Below are 21,116 nucleotides of genomic sequence, written 5' to 3'. Positions count from 1 at the left end.
CTCGGCCTCCTGCACATGAGGCCACTGAGGAAGCAAGCTGCACACAGGAAGCAAGCTGCGCACAGGAAGCAAGCTGCGCACAGGAAGCAAGCTGCACACAGGAAGCAAGCTGCACACAGGAAGCTCTCGCATCTTCCAATTTATATGCCTGGCTGAGTATTTTTTATTCAATTCCGAGTTAACTTGAGTCTACACTTTAATTCTTGATATCGTATTTACTTGTCCCGCAGCATCAGCTTTTAGCCAGCGAGCATAACTAGCCTGTTAGCTCGGCTACCAGGTACAAGCTAGTACAAGCTCTCGCATCTTCCACATTTTCATTTCACAGACTGGAGTGAGAGGCAAGGAGTTGACCTGCTCAGTCCAGTGGCTCGCTCCCACCCTGCTCTCCTCCATGTCCTTTCTCATCTTTTAGAAGCAAGTGATATACAATAAATAAATAAATAAATAAATAAATAAACAGGTTAAATAGTCCGCTTCTAGCCCGCTAGCACAACTAGCCTGTTAGCTCGGCCACCGCTACTACAATCTGTTGTACTTGCTCTGTAACACCATGCCGGTTACATCTCTGCCTTTGAGTGCAGGTGAGGACGCATTGGAGCTGCACTCGGTAGAACTCCAGCTGGTTGCTGTGGAGAAGCAGTTCCGCGAACTACAGGTGAAGCAGGCCGAGCTGCGGGAGTGGAAAGCCACGCTGGAAGCTCCCCGGTCGGTCGCTCACCTGTCTCAGGTAAACTCCCAGGATGTAATTACCACTCCCTCCACCTCTACCCCGCGTGTTTCTCTGTCCAGGCCCAACACACCGATGAAGTGGCCTGCCCAGGAGCTGTTCACTCCGGCGCAAGGACACCGCAGGCCCTGGGTGCAGCAGCGGAGGATGCGTGCCGGTCCCCGGCCTAGGACCTCTCCCCCTCCACCACCGCCGGTCTTCGAGATCCCCACCCGGAACCGCTTTGCCCCCCTTCGCAAGACGGACTGCGACAACATGAACATCGGAGACTCCATCGTCCGCCACGTCCGTGCTACAGTGGCTAAAGGTAAGGCTTGCACTCACTGCTTACCTGGTGCTCGTGTTCTTGATGTCTCTGCACAGGTACCTAGAGTCGTGAGCAGAAACACCAGAGCTGTGGTTCTTCATGTCGGCTCAAATGACACCAGCCTGAGGCAGTCGGAGATCCTGAAGAGGGACTTCAACACCCTGGTGGAGACGGTTCGCAGCACAGCGCCCACGACGAGGATCATCGTGTCTGGACCGCTTCCAACTTACCAGCGAGGAATTGAAAGGTTCAGTAGACTTTTTGCTTTAAATGAATGTTTACAGTCATGGTGTCAGGCTCAGAAACTACTCTTTATCGATAACTGGAATGTTTTCTGGGAGCGTCCTAGGCTATTCCGTGCTGACGGCCTGCACCCCAGCAGAGTTGGAGCGGAGATCCTCTCGGACCACATCTCCAGGGCGCTGAACACCTTCTGACTGGTAAACTACTCTTTAAATTTAAATCTCAATAGCCATCCTTCACCTCAGCACATTGACACAGAAAATGCACACATAGCTCACCCTATAGAAACTGTGTCTGTTCCCCGAGCAGTGAGATCCAAAAGTAAATACACGAAAAGTTCTCGAAATAATATTACTGTAATTAGACCAGAAAAATGCCAAAGAAACAAACAAAAACAGTTCTTAAGGTTTGGACTTCTGAACATTAGATCTCTTGCACCCAAAGCACTTATTGTAAATGAAATGATCTTAGATAATAGCCTTACTGCACTCTGCCTCACCGAAACGTGGATTAAACCAAATGAATACATCAGTCTAAACGAGTCTACACCATCAGGATATATCTATAAGCACGAGCCTCGTCTGACTGGTCGTGGAGGTGGTGTCGCCACTATCCTTAGTGATTACCTCACTGTTACCCAGAGAACACAGCATAGATTTAGTTCTTTTGAAGTGCATCGTCCTTAATGTTACACTATCGCACATGCACACGAAGAAATCCCTGATGTCTCTTGCTCTAGCGACCGTGTACAGACCCCCAGGGCCCTACACAGTTTTTCTTAGAGAATTCACAGATTTTCTCTCAGACCTATTGGTTAACTTTGACAAAGCATTAATTGTAGGAGACTTTAACATTCATGTTGACGACACAAACGACGCTTTAGGACTCACATTTATGGACTTACTAAACTCACTTGGGCTCAAACAAAACATCACTAGTGCAACTCATCGACGTAACCACACATTAGATTTAATAATATCACACAGAATAGAAGTCACTGATATAGATATCATACCTCAAAGTGATGACATCACAGACCATTACCTCATAATGTACACACTACCTATAGAACAGACTAACTGTGTCTCACCACGTTATCGACTCGGTAGAACCATTATTCCGACCACCAAAGACAGATTCACAAATAACCTGCCTGATCTGTCTGGACTTCTTACTGTACCCTCAAACTCAAATGACCTAGATGCAATGACTAACAGCATAGACGCTATATTCACTAGCACATTAGACACTGTTGCCCCAGTCAGATTACAGAAGGTTAGAGATAAAACACTTGCACCATGGTATAATAGTCATACTCACACCCTCAAGAGGGAGACCCGTAACTTCGAACGGAAATGGTGTTTAGAATTGCGTATAAGGACAGTATGTCCAGCTACAGACAGGCTCTAAAAGCTGCTAGGGCTGAGCACCTGAGCAAACTCATAGAAAATAACCAGAACAATCCCAGGTTTTTATTTAGCACAGTGGCTAGTTTAACAAAAAATCAGAAATCTGAACACACTATTCCATCACATTTCAGTAGTGAGGACTTTATGAGATTCTTCACTGATAAAATCGAAAGTATCAGGAATAAAATAGGTGACACTCAACATATGAGAGCAACCAGTGACACAATCTCACCTAAAGCTTTAAACAGCTTTACAAGTACAGGACAGGAAGAGTTAGATAAACTTATTACTGCAGCTAAATCAACAACATGTTCACTAGACCCCATCCCAACCAAACTACTGAAAGAAGTGTTACATAAAGCTGGTGAGCCTCTTCTTAATATCATTAACTCCTCGTTATCTTTAGGTTACGTCCCGAAGTCTTTTAAGTTGGCAGTTATTAGGCCACTCATCAAAAAACCTAACTTAGACCCTAATGAACTATCAAATTACAGACCTATCTCACACTTTCCGTTTATGTCTAAAATACTTGAAAAGGTTGTGTCTGTTCAACTGAGCTCCTTCTTACAGGAGAGCAACATCCTTGAAGAGTTTCAGTCAGGTTTCAGGCCCCATCATAGCACAGAAACTGCACTTGTTAAAGTTACAAACGACTTGTTCTTAGCTTCGGACCAAGACTGTATGTCACTATTAGTTCTACTTGACCTTAGTGCTGCATTCGATACTATAGACCACAACATTCTTCTAGATCGCATACAATATTACACAGGTATTCATGGTCAGGCTTTAAGCTGGTTTAGATCCTACCTGTCTGACCGATACCATTTTGTAGAATTAAATGGTGAATCCTCCAGTTTACTACCAGTTAATTATGGGGTCCCTCAAGGATCAGTTCTAGGACCTCTGCTTTTCTCTATATACATGCTTCCATTAGGGAACATTATTAGAAGACATGGGATTAGTTTCCATTGTTATGCTGATGACACACAGTTATATATCTCATCAAAACCAGATGAAATAGCCACAGTGTCCAAATTAACTCAGTGCCTTAGAGAGATGAAAGACTGAATGAGCTGCAACTTTCTATTGTTAAACTCCGATAAGACAGAAATACTACTCATAGGTCCAAAAACCAATGCACAGAAACTCTCACAACTTAACTCCCATTTAGAGGGATGTACTGTTACTAGTAGCTCGACAGTGAAAGACCTCGGTGTTATATTAGACAGTAACTTGTCTTTTAAAAATCATATCGCTCATACTACCAAAACAGCCTTCTTCCACCTTAGAAACATTGCCAAGCTGAGAAACATCCTGTCTGTATCTGATGCTGAGAAGCTAGTTCATGCGTTCATGACCTCTAGACTGGACTATTGTAATGCATTACTAGGTGGTTGTCCTGCATCTTTAATAAATAGGTTACAGTTAGTCCAAAATGCAGCTGCCAGAGTTCTCACTAGGACAAGAAAGTATGACCATATAACCCCAATTTTATCATCTCTACACTGGCTACCTGTTAAGTTTAGAATTGACTACAAACTGCTGCTTCCCAGTTTAAATGTAGATTAAAAACTCATCTCTTTAGTCAGGCGTACACATAATACATCCCATAATATCATGCACCAGTACATCAGACCAGCACATTTTTATGAACAGCAGATATGTTAATCCCTTTCCACTGCTTCTCTCTTTGTACCTATCCCGAGGCATCCACCAGCTCCCAACGTCCTCTGTGGGATGAAGCCTTTGGACGTCCACTGAGCCGAGGCCGACTCTAAGAATCCTGAGACATCTCCAGTTAGACTCTGTGGTACTCAGGAGATCAGAAGTCCTTGAACCTTACACCAATACAACATTTAACTGACTGTATATTACAATCACACCCCAGTGTCACCCATATAAGGATGGGTCCCTCTTGAGTCCGGTTCCTCTCAAGGTTTCTTCCTTTACCAATTTAAGGGAGTTTTTCCTTGCCACTGCTGCCTGAGTCACCTCAGACTTGCTCATAGGGGAATAAATACATACACACTGTGAACTATATACAACTAATAATAATCTAGAATTTTTATTTCTTTTATTATTCGTTAATTCCTTTATCATTAATTATGTTTACCTTCTGCTCTGTGCTTATGTTCTGTAAAGCTGCTTTGAGACAATGTCTATTGTAAAAAGCGCTATACAAATAAACTTGAATTGAATTGAATTGAATTGAACTCCAGTGGTGCCTCCGGGGCAGATGGTTTTCTCTCAGGGGAAACCCGTATCATTCCATCCTTTTTGGAGCCTTGGATGTTTGGAAAGACCGAAAGTTTCTGTCCCAAGGCCCCGTGTTGGGGGCTCCATGTCATCGCATCATGCTAACGACAGACGCTTCCCTCACAGGGTTGGGTGCGGTCATGAGTGGCCACTCTGCCCAGGGTCTGTGGAGCGGCCCACATCTCTCGTGGCACATAAATTGCCTGGAGATGATGGCGGTGTTTTTGGGGTTAAAACACTTCCTCCCGGACCTGCGAGATCACCATGTATTGGTCCGCACGGACAATACTGCGGTGGTCTCCTACATCAACCACCAAGGGGGTCTCCAATCTTGCCCTTTATAAAAGCTAGCACAAGCGGTCCTCTTGTGGTCTCGGGACAGACTCCTCTCTTTGAGGGCCATTTATATCCCGGGACGGTTGAATGTCAGAGCAGATGCTCTGTCAAGGCAGGGACCGAGGCCTGGGGAATGGCGGTTCATATGGCGGAAGTTCTACAGAGCCCAGGTGGATCTGTTTGCGACCCGGGAGACCTCGCACTGTCCACTCTGGTTCTCTCTCTCTCACCCAGCCCTGTTAGGTCTGGATGCCATGGTGCAGTCTTGGCCGAGGCTACGCCTGTACACCTTTTCCCCGATCGCACCGCTCCCTGGAGTTCTGGAGAGAGTTTGCCGGGATGGAGTCCGTCTACTCCTGGTAGCACCTCGATGGCCGGGCAAGCCATGGTCTGCGGATCTGGTGTCCCTACTCGAGGGCCCTCCGTGGGAAATTCTCCCCAGGAGGGCTCGTGTCTCACAGGCGGGCAGAACCCTGGTTCACCCCCGCCCAGAGCTGTGGAGGCTGTGGCTGTGTCCCCTGAGGGGGCACAGTTCATAGTGGCTGGTCTCTCTACCGAGGTAGTAGAGACCCTTCTCCACTCCAGAGCTTCCTCCACGAGGAGGTCGTACGCCGCACGATGGTGACTGTTTACATGAATAATCGTAGCTTTTTTTTTATCTGCTTTATTAAGATTATAATTCAAGAGCTTTACATTACCTTTAAAAAAAATGTACAGGTTGTAATTTGAAAGCTTATAGGATATATTTAAGGTAAAATTGGCATGGTTTGTCTAAGAAGCTTTTGAATGAAAAATGCTAGCGTTCCTTGCTCAGATGAAGCATGATGATTTCGGTCTTATTTCCACTGTCAAGGTAACAGCATGTAAAGACATCTCAATCAAAATATTAATGCTGGAAGACAGTGGTATGCGATATCTTTGGAGGTTTGCACGGTCGTGTGATCAGAACAAAAGCATGTGTTCAGAATGCACACTTCTGTACTACACACCTGTATATACTGTACACTACATGCTGCATCGATGCACAAACCGTTCCTGAACAAATGCTGCATGGTGTAGTATCCTGCTGACAGAGAGCACTGCCATTAGTAAATACCATTTCGATGAACATTGTCTAAAACATGTTGAGAATGTTGGTGCATATTAACATAAAGACATAACATAAATATTCACATGAATGTCAGGGCCCAAGTTTTCCCAGCCGATCATGGCAGCTTGTACAAAATGCCTCACAAATGGAGTTTTTTTGATCACAATAAATAAATGTTTGTGTCAATGCATCAAGCAGTGGCAGCAGTAAAGTCTGGTGATATAGATAACTGGTGATATAAATAAGATTTATTATTTAAAAAAAATACATTAAAAAAAGACATGTTGACTGCATCACCCATCACCAATCTGACTTGTGTCTTAACTCCCACACACTCCTGAGCTATGGTTGCTCTTTGTACTCACTGTTCCTGTGCATGTTCTCTACCTCGCTAGTGGTGAAGAAAGGAGAAAGATAGTTCTAGTTACATCCACGACTGTCAGGGTTCCCCTACATTCTAAACCAGTACCATAATAAGAAATTTACATAAAAGACTCATTTGCAATATTTTGACCTCAGTGGAAGCTCTCAGCATGCAAGCACACAAGAACATAACCCGGAGATGGCCAAGATGGTTGTCTTATGGCCAAGATGGTTGTCTGGGGTTTGTAAACTCCTGGTTATATACATATGTACACTAGCTGTAGGTGGATTATTTGCAAAATTAGACAATAGGTGTAAGTAACGGGACTGGTGTCCATCTCATGCTCCCAGGACACACCTCAACTCCAAGTAAACTGCACAATAAGGAAAAGCTCATGAACACCAGTAAAGAATAAGATCAAGTTTATCAGGTTTAGTGCATGTAATCAAAGTGGAATGATCAGTTCATCTGATGTCTGCAAACGAACACAAAACGTTCAGTGTGAAAGTGTGGATCATCAAACCGTCATGTAGCCCAAAAAGCAAAAACATTTTCAGTCCATTTTCTACCTTTTCTATCTATCTAAACTGGGTTTAGCCGCTAGGTTTGCTTCTAATTAATTCCAACTAAAAATACAATCTATTTTATTTAATCGATCCACTGAGCTGGACACCGATGGCAAAAATATAAAAGGTTTTTAGTGACATTGACAAAATGGTGTTATTGGCAGGTATTGCAGGATTTTGACATTAAGCTGTTGTCATTTCTATATATACACTCTACATATAAAAATTATGCCAACTGAAAGTATTTTGTTCATTACTAGTGCATGACAATGCACAACATACGGTCATAAAAAAATGACCATTTAAGATACAAACACATTCATACTGCCACCAGATTAAATAATGAAACCTGAATCCTCCGTAAAAAAAAAAAAACAAGGAGTCAAGCCTGCATCATTTATCACTGATTCATGTTAAAAACAGAAATATCATAAACTGTTGCTATCAGTTAAAAAAAAACCTGCTCGCTCCATTTACATGTGATGCGTGACATCAGATTAGTGTTCAGGTGGACTTCCTGCTTAGATAATGTTCCTCCAAATCAATCCCACTGCAGCTCTTCAGGAACAGTACACACAGCTTCGAGCCTCTCCTTTTTTTTAGATGTAGAAGTTCAGCCTGATGGAGATAACCTTGCAGCCCTGCACGGAAAAGATGCGCTCTTCACGAGGGAAATAGCTCATGTCATGAGCCATTTGCTCCACAGCCTCCTCATTGGGTTTATGGCCCTTGCTGATCATCTCGGCTCGGCCGCACTGCACAACGTGTTTGTACTCCAGGGGGAGGAAGGGCACAAAGTAGTCCACCATGTTCTTATCTATTAGACTCGAGTGCCAAAAACCACCTGGTAAAACAGACAAGGAGGGTAGAATGTTTTAGAATGTTTTAGAATGTTTATTGCTCCTCCAAAAACCTAAAGCTTACAAACACAGAAAAATTCTGTACTTGCCTAAATCACGTTTATGTAAACAGTGTTTTTAATGGTAACGTCTGTTACCAACAGAGAACTGACTAAAACTATCAGTTTGATGAATTTCCTTCAGCGCCCACCAGCATGTAGCATAGGGATACATGATACTGACTTCAGAATGAATAAAGAGACGGCACTGTACTTACCTTACTGTTTATGATGCTATATTCTCTGGGAAAACAATACTTACTAGATAATATCTACTTCCGGAGTGAACGTTGGCTCGTACTGCTGCCGCTGCTCCCCATGGTTTAAGTTTGTTTGCTTGTTTATTTTAAATGTTTGATTACTGTTGCCTTTTTCTGGTCATTTTTAACTACAAGGATTAAAGACATGTTCAAATGTTCTGACCCTTCGATCGCACCAGAATATTATCTACTATCCGCGGCAGAATTACATCCATCGTGGGTCACAACGGAATTATATCGACGATGACACTGGTCCAATATGACCTTTCAGCGCCCACCAAAGAAATCAATACGGACTGTCGACCACAGTGTTCTGGCCAATATCGCCCGCACTACTAGCATCGAATCTGGTACGACTGATCTTTCTTTTGGTTTATTTAATATTCGCTATTTAACAAACAAAGGAACTCTTATTGATGATCTCCTGAATGACAGTAAGTTTGACTTTCTTTGTCTCACTGAAACATGGCAACAATCCCATGACTTTTCTCAGCTTAATCAGTCTTTCCCTCCTGGCTTTACTTACACCTGTCGGCCTTGCGCGTCTGGCCGTGGTGGAGGGCTTGCGATACCATATAACGAGAAAGCTTCTCTCATGAACATGCCTCTGTATGAATCATTTGAGTCCACTGTGTTACAAATTAATGGGCCTGTTCCTACTGTTGAAGCCACTGTTTATCGCCCACCCAGGAGCAATACCCGTTTTTAAATGATTTTTCTGTATTCTTAACTTTACTGAGTTCTACATCTCAAAATGTTATTAGGTGAAAATGTTGGGCGATGTTGAGAGATTTTAATATACACATGGACAATGTCAACAATACTCTCACTAGGGATTTTTTATCATGCCTCGACAGTTTTGGAATACCACAATTTGTTGATTTTCCAACTCATAGTAAAGGCCATATTCTTGACCTTATTTGTTGTTCTGGTGTAACACCTTCCAATTGTCATGCTTTTAGATTTGTTCATATCAGATCATAAGTTAATATCATTCAGTGTTAACTTTATGGTTGAAAAAAACAACTTGGGTCGTTCCATTTCATTTTGCAATATCAAGAACATTGATCTATCTGTGCTTTCTGATGGATTGGACAATTTCTACAGGAGACAATTTCTAGACGATTTCTCTACTCCAGACTTGGCTTCTTATTATGACGAGGGACTCAGTGTACTTGATACACTTGCACCTTTAAAAACACGCACTGTTTATTTTACTCGTTCTGCACCCTGGTTTACACCAAAACTAAGACAACTTAAAACTAAGGGGTGTCGCTTGGAACGCCTATACATTAAAACCGGACTTAATGTTCATAAAGATTTTTTCTACAGATCATATGATCTCTTTTAACTGCTAAATTTGATTACTACTATGGAAAAAGTTGTTAATGATCTGCTGATGTCAGCCAATTCTGGACTTTAACTATACTTATTCTACTCACTTTACAGTAATGGCAGCCTTTGATACAGTTTCTCATCAAGTTCTCTAAGATAGATTACTCTCTGTAGGAATTATCTGTATCCCTCTTGGCTGGTTCAGATCTTATCTCTCTGGGTGCACTCAATTTGTTCAACTTAAAAAATTTAGATCATATTTTTCACCTGTTAAAGCTGGTGTCCCTCAAGGCTCTGTTTTGGGCCCTGTTTTATTTATTATTTATTTACTACCCCTTGGTAACATTTTTAGGAAATATGGCATCAGTTTTCATTGCTATGCTGATGACACCCAGCTTTATTTTTTCCTCTAAGCCAAATTCTACCCTTCTTTCCTCCTCTCTTTTGGGCTGCTTAGAAGAATCCTGGTTTTCACGTTTTGGCTTTCTCAAGCTGAATATTGACAAAACAGAAGTTCTCCTTGTCGGTACCAAATCTACTCAGGTTAAAAGTCTGGGAGTGGTCTTTGATAGTACTTTATCTTTTGAAAAGCATGTGAACAATATTACTCGGTCTGCGTATCTCCATCTATGGAACATCAGCCGCCTTCGTCCATTTATCACCCCAAATTCCGCAGCTGTTCTTGTACATGCTCTAGTTACCTCGCGCATTGATTACTGTAACTCTTTTCTCTTTGGGCTACCTAACAAACTTCAATTAATCCAGAATTCAGCTGGCCATATAATTACTACAACCTCCTCCATTGAGCATATCACTCCAGTTCTTCACGATCTTCACTGGATTCCTGTTAAATATCGAGTAGACTATAAGATTTTACTTCTCACTTTTAAAGCTCTTCATAATTGTGCACCACAATATCTCTCTGAATTGCTTCATATTTACATCCCCAAGCGTACTCTCAGATCTTCTTCATCTGTTTCCCTTGTTGCACCTTCTGTTCGTTCAGCCACTATGGGGTCTAGGGCATTTAGTTGTGCTGCTCCTAATCTCTGGAATTCTCTTCCACAATCTATACGAGAAAGTGACTGTCTGACTACTTTTAAATCATCTCTTAAAACTCACTTGTTTAAATTAGCTTTCTTTGATCAATTTTAAACTATTTAATGTCAATAATTGTTGTATGTTGTATTGTTGTATTGATTTTATCATCACCACTCAACTGTATGGTGTCCTTGAGTGCCCTGAAAGGCACCTTTAAATAAAATTTATAATTATTATTATTATTATTATTATTATTATTATTATTATTATTATTATTATTATACTAGCATCTGTATATTTCCATAACTAACAATATGTCACTAAAGGGTAATCTAGACTAATAATCAGACTTGGAGTTGAGGTGCTCTGCTAGCTGCAAGCGCAGACGAGCAAAATGTTGCTCGAAGTCGGCACTAATTCTGAGCTGCAGTGCACAACAACGCAAAAGGAAAATTCTTGTGCAATACATTACGACTGAAGCCAAGGCTCAGTGTTTTGAATGGATCTGTCTTTACATAAGCATATCACAAACTGTAACACTCTTAAATCTATTTGATGATCGATCAACATGATCTTACCACAGGCCTCCTAAGAGAAACAAAACCAGACACCACATATTTTCATAACACGCTACATTCAGATATACAGCGGCTCCCATTGATAGCAGCAAAGCGACCAGAGATCGTTCAATTTTCAATGCGACCTGGTGACTACCGGTGGTATGAGCGAGTCCGGTGATGATTAGGAATGAGTTTAAATTGTAAACATGTATTGCTGTTTGCACTGGTGTATGAAGACAGTAGAGTGCGTGTGATCTATGGCAAAGAGCTCACACTGCCTCACCTTCATTTCGTATGATATGATGCAGATGTACACTGCTGAATTATATACACAAACACCAAATATCCCTCCAGAACCTTTCGTTTTAGCGGCAAGAAATCTAATCACTATCAAGATCAACATTATCACTATGACAGTGCAGCGACTGGAGACTTGCAGTGATCCGAATAGAGGAGAAACACAGAGCTCGGGGTCAGAGGATTCATCTCAGCTTCCAGCACACCTGAGCCCAGCAAACACTGTCTACTTTAGTGGCACTAATCTCTGGGGATGACATTACATAAGAGTGACATGTCGAGTATTGCTGTTTCATTTTATTAGCATTTAATTACTATGCTACTCTACTGTACATACCGCTCTTTTTTAGTGCCATTTAATATAATTAACATTTATTTACACTAATTTAGGCTTCTCCGTGTATGCTTATGTTGTATATTAAAAGAGCAGTTAATAAACAAATTATAGCCTGCATTACCCCAGACTAGATAAAAAGTTAGAGCTAACAAATACTATTGTCGTTGCCCAGGTTCAATGACTTTATGCCAGCTTGGGAATGCCTTGGTAAGGTATGTCAGGCTGGATAGGGAATGCAAATGTAAATTACCTTAAAGAAGCTAGCAAATATAATTATTTCCATTTCTGGCATCTGGCTGACACCCTGATCTCATTTATGTGGCTGAGCAATTGAGGGTTAAGGGCCTCGCTCACTGACCTAGGGGTGGCAGCTTGGTGGCAGCTCGAGTTACGATCTTACAATCACTAGTCCAACACCTTAACCACCGGGCTACCACTTCCCCTTCATTATGTCATGACAAAGGAGCAAACTGATTGCACTATGTATAATCCTTTTTTCTTGTTAATTGTTTTAATTTTATTTTTAAAAAATTTTTAAATAAATTTTTTAATCATTTTTAAAGTTTTTAAATTCCTTGATTTATTATTGTTTTACTTTCTTTTATGTAAAGCACTTTGAATTAGCATTGTGTCTGAAATGTGCTATATAAATAAACTTGCCTTGCAAATATAAATCCTGTACATTACAATACATTAGCTCAGATTAGTTATGGAAAAAAGTAAATTTGAACAGACTAGAATTTAAATGCTAGTGTAAATCATCTCAGATTAGAAATCTTATGCCAGACCTTCACTTCTCCCCCGACTGAAGTGAAGGCCCGACACATTCTGACCCGACTGTTTTTGGGCCTTTTTACACCTGGCCACTTCATGTGTTTTCTCTGATCTGCTATCTGATGTGTTAAAACTGTTCCATTTTCATTAGGCCACATAAATGCGTCTTGGCGAATCGGATATCAATCCGATCTTTCTACTCCCGCCCAAAATGCAAATATATTTTACCTCATTTCCGGGTTAATTGAAATGAACACGCTTTGGTGTATGCGGTTTTCAGAATGCAATAAAAAAGAATACGAAAAAACTTATGATGGTTATGCTACAAAAAACAGCATTTACTGTTTGCTGCATTTTTGCTGGTGGCAGCAGTGCATTTTAAGACCCAACAAGACACCTAGATGGAAGATCACTTGCGAGTGATGTACTTCCATTTGGGAGGAGTATAGTGCTGACGTATGTGGCTTGAACAACCACATTCAGTACACCTGTCCAGTTTCATCTGAAATGCGTCCCAGACCACTTCCTGAAGTGGTTTGAACGTTCGGATTTATATCCGTCTCGTAAACGTTTCGGAGGGCATTTAGACCTGGTCTTTTGACGATCGTATAGCTATCCGATCACATAAAACGCATGAAGTGACCAGGTGTAAAAAGCCCCTCTGAGAAACTACATGCTGCTGGATCAGCCAAGCTGTTATCTGTCCTCATCCTTCTTGTCCTTTCAGCAGCGTTTGATACAGACAACCACAAGACTCTCTTGTACACCCTCAGGAGTCTTGGAATATGCAGATCGGCATTTGAATGGTTTGTCTTCACTTATATCAGGTAACATGTAGGGGAGTGACATCGACGCAGACTCTTCACTGGTGTTCCATAGGGCTCAGTACTTGGTCCTCTCCTTTTCTCCATGTATTCTCACTCTCTTGGTGAAGCTAGTCTCTTTTCACTGCTATGCTCATGTTTCAGCTTGTCTGGCAGAAATATCATCGTGGATGACTGCTCATCAGTTGAAGTGCAATCCTAGCAAAACTGAACTGCTGATCATCCCAGGTGATTCATCCGTAGGTCAAGGTCATGGTTTTGCAATATCCCTGCACAATGATCACTTCAGTCATAACTCGCATCCTCGGGGTTACCACGGACAAACATCTGTCCTTTTCCTCACATGTTGCTAATGTGACACCTTCATGTCAGGTCCTTGTCTATGACATTAGAAAGATTCGGCCATTTTTGTACATACAGGTTAGTCAATTACTTGTTCAGCCTCTTGTCATCTCAAGACTGGACTACAGCAACTCACTGCGGTCAGGTCTACCTATGAATTCAATTCTTCCTCATTAAATGATCCAAAAAGAGGCTGCATGACTTGTTTCAACATGCCTAAATACAACCCCGCGCCTGCAATCCCTCTACTGCCTTTTAGTAGCTGCATGAATCAGATTCAAAACACTGATGCTTGCCTACAAAGCCAAACATAAACCAGCTCCCTCTTACCTCGAAGAGCTCATCATTCCTTCACTGCACCTCACATCCTCAGAGCTACCAGCTCTGCTCAAATGCTCCCAGCATATCTCAGGGTAAGAGGTAGGTATACGACAAGACTCTTTTCTGTTCTGGCACCGAGGTGGTGAAATGAACTCCCCCTAGTGGTGTGGACAGTCATCAAGCAAAGGTTCTTCATGAAATACTTGAACTAGCACTTTTTCCCCTGTTTGTTGTATGTGTATATTTAAAAAAAAAAAAACAACAACAGTGTTTTAGGCTGATGGTATCTAACCTAGTGGCCCAGAGTTAATGTATTTAATGATGGAGACTAAAAAGCATTTTATATGTTGCTCTGGATAAGGGCAAATGCCAAATGCTGTAAATGTAAATGATAAGTAATTTACCTGTGACTGCAATGCAAAAGCTCAAATAAATTCCCTTGCAAACACAGAACTACATTACCTTTTATTAGCTAGGAAAAGCAAATCTACGTTACTTCATGCTACCTAGTGAAAGACAAGGTAAGTTATGTCAAAGGCTATTGAGCATGCTAATGTAAATGACCTCAGACCAACTAGTGAAAACAAAGGGAAATGTTCTCAGAATAGCTAGCAAATGCCAAGGTAAATTACCTTATGTTAGTTTAGGAAAGCCAATGTAAATTATGTCACGCTAGATAGGGAATGCTATGTAAATGATCTCATTTACATTTACATTTACAGCATTTGGCAGACGCCCTTATCCAGAGCGACGTACATAAGTGCTTAAATCTCTAACACTGAATACATTAATGCTGGTTCACTAGGTTACATACTTAAGATACCATGAGTTTAAAACATTTGTTCAAAGTTACAATGAAAAAGTGTCAAAGGTTTTTTTTTTTTTTTTTTTTTTTTTTTTTTTTTTAAATGCAAAAGATAAGGAAAGTGCTAGTTGAAGTGCTTCCTGAATAAGTAGGTCTTCAACCGCCGCTTGAAAATAGCCAGTGACTCGGCTGTCCGGACCTCTATGGGAAGTTCATTCCACCACCTTGGTGCCAGTACAGAGAAGAGTCTTGTAGTATACTTGCCTCTTACCCTGAGAGATGGTGGAACCAGTCGAGCAGTGCTGGTAGATCGGAGGTTGCGGGGTGCAGTGCGAGGAATGATGAGGGCTTTGAGGTAAGAGGGGGCTGGTCCATTTTTGGCTTTGTAGGCCAGCATCAGTGTTTTGAACCGGATGCGTGCAGCTACCGGAAGCCAGTGGAGGGATCGCAGTAGCGGGGTGGTATGCGAGAACTTTGGCAGGTTGAAAACAAGCCGGGCAGCTGCATTTTGGATCATTTGCAGAGGACGGATTGCGTTCATAGGTAGACCTGCCAGCAGTGCATTGCAGTAATCCAGTCTAGAAATGACAAGAGACTGAACAAGTACCTGGGCAGTCTGTGTGGACAAAAATGGCCGAATCCTTCTAATGTTGTAGAGAAGAAACCGACATGAGCGAGTCACATTTGCAACATGAGAGGAAAAGGACAGTTGATTGTCCATGGTTACCCCAAGGTTGCGAGCTGTGGCTGAAGGGGAGATCAGATCGTTGTGCAAGGATATAGCAAGATCGTGACCTGGGGATGGATCACCTGGGATGAACAGCAGTTCAGTTTTGCTAGGATTGAGCTTTAACTGATGAGCAGTCATCCATGATGAAATTTCTGCCAGACATGCTGAGATCCGGTCAGAAGCTGTGGCATCTGAGGGTGGGAAAGAGAAGATAAGTTGTGTATCATCAGCATAGCAGTGGTAAGAGAACCCATGTGATGAAATAACTTCACCAAGAGAGTGAGTATACAAGGAGAAAAGAAGAGGACCAAGTACTGAGCCCTGTGGGACGCCAGTGGAGAGTCTGCGTGGAGCAGATGTCACTCCCCTCCATGTTACTTGATATGAGCGTCCTTCCAGGTAGGAGGCAAACCATTCCCAAGCTGATCCGCAAATCCCAAGACTCTTGAGGGAGGATAGGAGAGTCTTGTGGTTGACCGTATCAAACGCTGCTGAAAGGTCAAGGAGGATAAGGACGGATGATAGTTTGGCTGATCTAGCAGTATGTAGCTTCTCAGAGACATCCAAAAGGGCTGTCTCTGTAGAGTGAGCTGCTTTAAAGCCAGACTGTTTGGGATCTTGGAGGTTGTTCTGTGAGAGATAGACAGACAGTTGATTATAGACAATGCGTTCAAGAATTTTTGAAAGAAATGAGAGAAGTGATACCGGTCTGTAGTTACTGATGTCTGATGGATCCAGAGCAGGTTCTTTAGGATGGGAATAACCCTTGCTCTCTTGAAAGTAGTTGGTACCTGACCAGATGCTATGGATCTATTGACGATAGTAGAAATGAAGGGCAAGAGGTCTTGTGAGATGGTCTGGAGCATAGTGGTAGGGAGTGGATCCAATGGGCAGGTGGTAGGATTGCAGGACTGGATGAGTTGTAAAATCTCTTCTGCTGCCACAGTTGAAAAATGTGACAACGAAGGTGTAGGGGAATCCATACTCTGAGATGTAAGTGCAGTCGGGGCTGAAGTGAAGGTCCGGCAGATTTCCTCAATCTTCTCCTGGTAGAAAGAAGCAAAGTCTTCTGCAGTCAGGGAGGATGAAGAAGGTGGAGCCGGGGGGTTGAGCAGAGAAGAGATGATGTTGTGGAATTTCCGAGGGTCATGTGAGGAAGCTTCAAGCTTTTCCTTGTAGAAGGAAGTCTTGGCAGAAGTCACATCTGAGGAGAACTTGACAAGAAGTGTTCTGTAAAAATCAAGATCTGCATCAAGTTGTGATTTCTTCCACTTTCTCTCTGATGATCTTAGCTCTCTTCGATTGTTGCGCAGCACATCTGAAAGCCAAGGAGCAGAAGAAGAAGTTTTCTTGGGTTTAGCGAACATAGGGCAGAGGGAGTCCATAGTTGAGGAAAGAGATGAGAGGAAAGTATCTGTGGCTGAGTCTAAGGGTAGTGAGGAAAAAGACTTAGCATCAGGAAGGGAAGAAAGAGTGCCAGAAGCTACAGATGAAGGTGAGACAGAGTGAAGGTTGCGGCGAGTAAGAGCAAGGGGGTGAGAGGTAGTTTTAGGTAAGATAGGTAGAGTGATGGTGAAGGATACCAGGTGATGATCAGAGACGTGGAGTGGGGTAGCAGTCACATCTGTAGCTGGAGAAGGACGGGTGAAAACCAGGTCCAGGACATTGCCTCCTTTGTGTGTGGGGATGTAGCTGTTGAGTGTGAGGGAGAAAGAGTCGAGAAGAGACAGGAGGGAAGAAGAATGTAGCTTGTCAGAGGGGAGGTTGAAGTCACCAAGCACTGTCAGGGGGGAGCTATCGGAAGGGAAAGCACTAAGCAGTGAGTCCATTTCTTCCAGGAAGTTTCCTAGGGGACCAGGAGGGCGGTAGACAACAATGATAACAAGGTTGATAGGAGAGGTAACTGAAATGGCATGAAATTCAAAAGAAGAGATGGTTAAATTAGAGAAGAGTAGAGGTTTAAAGCACCATTTCTTTGACAACAATAAACCTGTACCACCACCCCTGCCTGTTTCTCGTGGTGAGTGAGAGAAAGCATAGGCAGAGGATAAAGCAGCTGGTGTAGCAGTGTTCTGTGGGGATATCCAGGTTTCTGTTAGAGCAAGAAAATCAAAGGAGTAATGGGAAGTTAAAGCAGAGATAAAATCAGCTTTCTTTACCGCAGACTGACAATTCCAGAGCCCACCTACCACTACTGTTTGAGACTTACATAACAGAGGAGGGTAGATGAGGTTATTGGGATTGTGACCTCTGCTTTGTGGATGAGAGCGTCTGCGAGAGTAGGCCTTGAGTACAGAGATGGGTTTAAGGCACATATTTGTAGTCAAACAAGAGTGAGAATTGAGGTATGGTAGAATATATCAAAACAGTACTAGACAGTAATGTTAGAGAGAGAGAGAGAGAGAGAGCTACTAACAAACAAACCGCTACAGACGCTAGCGTCTGTAGCGGAGAACCTTCAATTTAAATAGCTAATTCACTTTATATTATAGTTTATACTGATAAATGATAGAAATATCCCACAAGTTGTTTTTTGTTCCACAGACAGAATGGAACACCAGTAAAAAAAAGGGTTAGTAACTGTGGCGAACATGGTGCACATGGTGATATAAAATGAATTTGTTACATCATGACCTTTACCTTTCGTCTTATCGTGATTGATCACAATATTTTTATTAATTAATCCGAAATATCATGTTTCTACTTCTTTTCACCTATGTGTGTGTGTGTTTGTGTCTGTCTGTGTGTGTCTCTGTGTGCGTGTATTTGTCTGTCTGTGTGTGTCTCTGTGTGTCTGACTGTGTGTGTGTCTGTCTGTCTCTGTGTGTGTTTGTGTCTGTGCCTGTCTGTGACTGTCTGTGCCTGTGTGTGTGTGCGTGTGCATATAGTCCCAACTGCAGCAGTGGATTAAGGGCAACGTGTCGGCCTGCCCTCGCTCCATGTTCGTATTCGACGAGATGGATAAGATGCACCCAGGCCTGATTGACAGCATCAAACCATACTTAGATTTTTACGAAGTTCTAGACGGAGTCTCCTACCGCCAGGCCATCTTTATCTTTCTAAGGTCTCTAACATCATTGTATAGAACTAATAATTAAATTTTTACATTTAATTACAGTAACAAAAAATGTTAGTTTCTAACGTATTGACGTTACTGTTGGCTGCAGGGTCTGGATGGATTTAAGCAGAACATGTTCCCCATGTTCATGGCACTTTTAACAGCATCTTTAACAGGGTGCATGAGGGAGACTGACCTGTACCTGAACATGCTAAAGTGTTTGATCAGGTTACTTGTAATGTAAGATGCTGGATGTTCTTGTTTTTGCTATTTTCAGATTTTCTTTGCTTCGAAAATCCATTCAGACAGCATCATATGACAGCAAAACTGTTTTAATGGTACACATAAATAAGTACAGTACTGGACCAATACCAGTAATAATATAAATGCATCCCTACAGTTTGTATTACAGTATTATCAGATTTAGAAATGTTTAATCAAAATAAATTGTAAAATAAACTGTTATCAAATCGAACAGGTTTAATGCCCTTTATGCTCTCTTTTTCTGCTCCATAGTAACGCCGGCGGTGAAAACATCGTGCAGGTTGCGCTGGATTTTTGGAAAGACGGAAAGGATCGAGAAGAGATTGAGCTGAAACATTTGGAGGAAGCCCTATCAATGTCTGTGTTTAACAACAAGAACAGTATGTAGAGAAGGTTTTCCTATTAACTTAAGTCTATCTTTGTGAATCTTGACAAAGCCACAATAAAGTCCAAGAGAACTGGCCGTGACTCTAAAGCTGCGTTCACACACACAGAGACTTTATCACTGCAAGTCTCCAGTCGCTGTATTTTGAAGTCATCAGGATTGCATTCCTGTTACTGGTTGTCATAGCGATAATATTGATCTTGATAGTGATTAGATTTCTTGCCGCTAAAACGAAAGGTTCTGGAGGGATATTTGGTGTTTGTGTATATAATTCAGCAGTGTACATCTGCATCATATACGAAATGAAGGTGAGGCAGTGTGAGCTCTTTGCCATATATCACATGCACTCTACTGTCTTCATACACCAGTGCAAACAGCAATACATGTTTACAATCCTCATCAATCCTCATTCCTAATCATCACCGGACTTGCTCATACCACCGATAGTCACCAGGTCTCATTGAAATTCAAACCATCTCTGGTCGCTTTGCTGCTATCAATGTGAGTCGCTGTATGTCTGCACATAGCGTATTATGAAAATATGTGGTGTCTGGTTTTGTTTCTCTTAGGAGGCCTGTGGTAAGATCATGTTGATCGATCATCAAATAGATTTAACAGTGTTACAGTTTTGTGATATGCTTATGTAAAGACAGATCCATTCAAAACACTGAGCCTTGGTTTCAGCCGTAATGTATTGCACAAGAATTTTCCTTTTGCGTTGTTGTGCACTGCAGCTCAGAATTAGTGCCGGCTTCGAGCAACATTTTGCTCGTCTGCGCTTGCAGCTAGCAGAGCACCTCAACTCAACTCTGATTATTAGTGTAGATTACCCTTTAGTGATATATTGTTAGTTATGGAAATATACCGAAATATGCTAGTATCTAGTAAGTATTGTTTTTTCAGAGAATATAACTTCATAAACAGTAAGGTAAGTACAGTGCCGTCTCTTTATACATTCTGAAGTCAGTATCATGTATCCCTATGCTACATGCAATTGCTTTATCAGTGAAGGAAATTCATCAAACTGATAGTTAGTTTTAGTGAGTTCTCTGTTGGTAACAGACGTTACCATTAAAAACACTGTTCACATAAACGTGATTTAGGCAAGTACAGAATTTTTCTGTGTTTGTAAGCTTTAGGTTTTTGGAGGAGCAATAAATATTCTAAAACATTCTACCCTCCTTGTCTGTTTTACCAGGTGGTTTTTGGCACTCGAGTCTAATAGATAAGAACATGGTGGACTACTTTGTGCCCTTCCTCCCCCTGGAGTACAAACACGTTGTGCAGTGCGGCCGAGCCGAGATGATCAGCAAGGGCCATAAACCCAATGAGGAGGCTGTGGAGCAAATGGCTCATGACATGAGATACCGGTGTTTCCCTCGTGAAGAGTGCATCTTTTCCGTGCAGGGCTGCAAGGTTATCTCCAGCAGGCTGAACTTCTACATCTAAAAAAAGAAGGAGAGACTCGATGCTGTGTGTACTGTTCCTGTAGAGTGGGATTGATTTGGAGGAACATTATCTAAGCAGGAAGTCCACCTGAACACTAATCTGATGTCACGCATCACATGTAAAAGGAGCAAGCAG

At 42.0% G+C, this 21,116-nt stretch overlaps 2 protein-coding genes across 2 annotated transcripts in view; one reads left to right on the top strand and one right to left on the bottom strand.

Annotated features, from left to right (window-relative positions):
- Positions 1–21,116, bottom strand: part of LOC113663973 (torsin-1A-like) — a 67,046-nt gene that overhangs the window by 3,489 nt on the left and 42,441 nt on the right. The gene's annotated exons all lie outside the window — the stretch shown is intronic.
- LOC125139835 (torsin-1A-like) lies at positions 18,417–21,093 on the top strand. The gene is made up of 4 exons (XM_047805549.1): positions 18,417–18,428; positions 18,714–18,889; positions 19,400–19,527; positions 20,731–21,093. Exons 1-4 carry the CDS (start codon positions 18,417–18,419, stop codon positions 20,979–20,981), a joined length of 567 nt encoding a protein of 188 aa, XP_047661505.1. The 3' UTR covers positions 20,982–21,093.

The sequence above is a fragment of the Tachysurus fulvidraco genome, chromosome 21 (assembly GCF_022655615.1).
Source record: "Tachysurus fulvidraco isolate hzauxx_2018 chromosome 21, HZAU_PFXX_2.0, whole genome shotgun sequence".
NCBI lineage: Eukaryota > Metazoa > Chordata > Actinopteri > Siluriformes > Bagridae > Tachysurus > Tachysurus fulvidraco.
This window is presented reverse-complemented; position numbering and strand designations above follow the sequence as displayed.

What these genes read in the sequence shown, in the direction of transcription:
- LOC125139835 (XM_047805549.1), top strand. An exon ending in GCCATCTTTATCTTTCTAAG is followed by an intron (nt 18,890 to 19,399) that starts GTCTCTAACATC and finishes TCTGCTCCATAG; the next exon opens with TAACGCCGGCGGTGAAAACA. An exon ending in TGTGTTTAACAACAAGAACA is followed by an intron (nt 19,528 to 20,730) that starts GTATGTAGAGAA and finishes CTGTTTTACCAG; the next exon opens with GTGGTTTTTGGCACTCGAGT.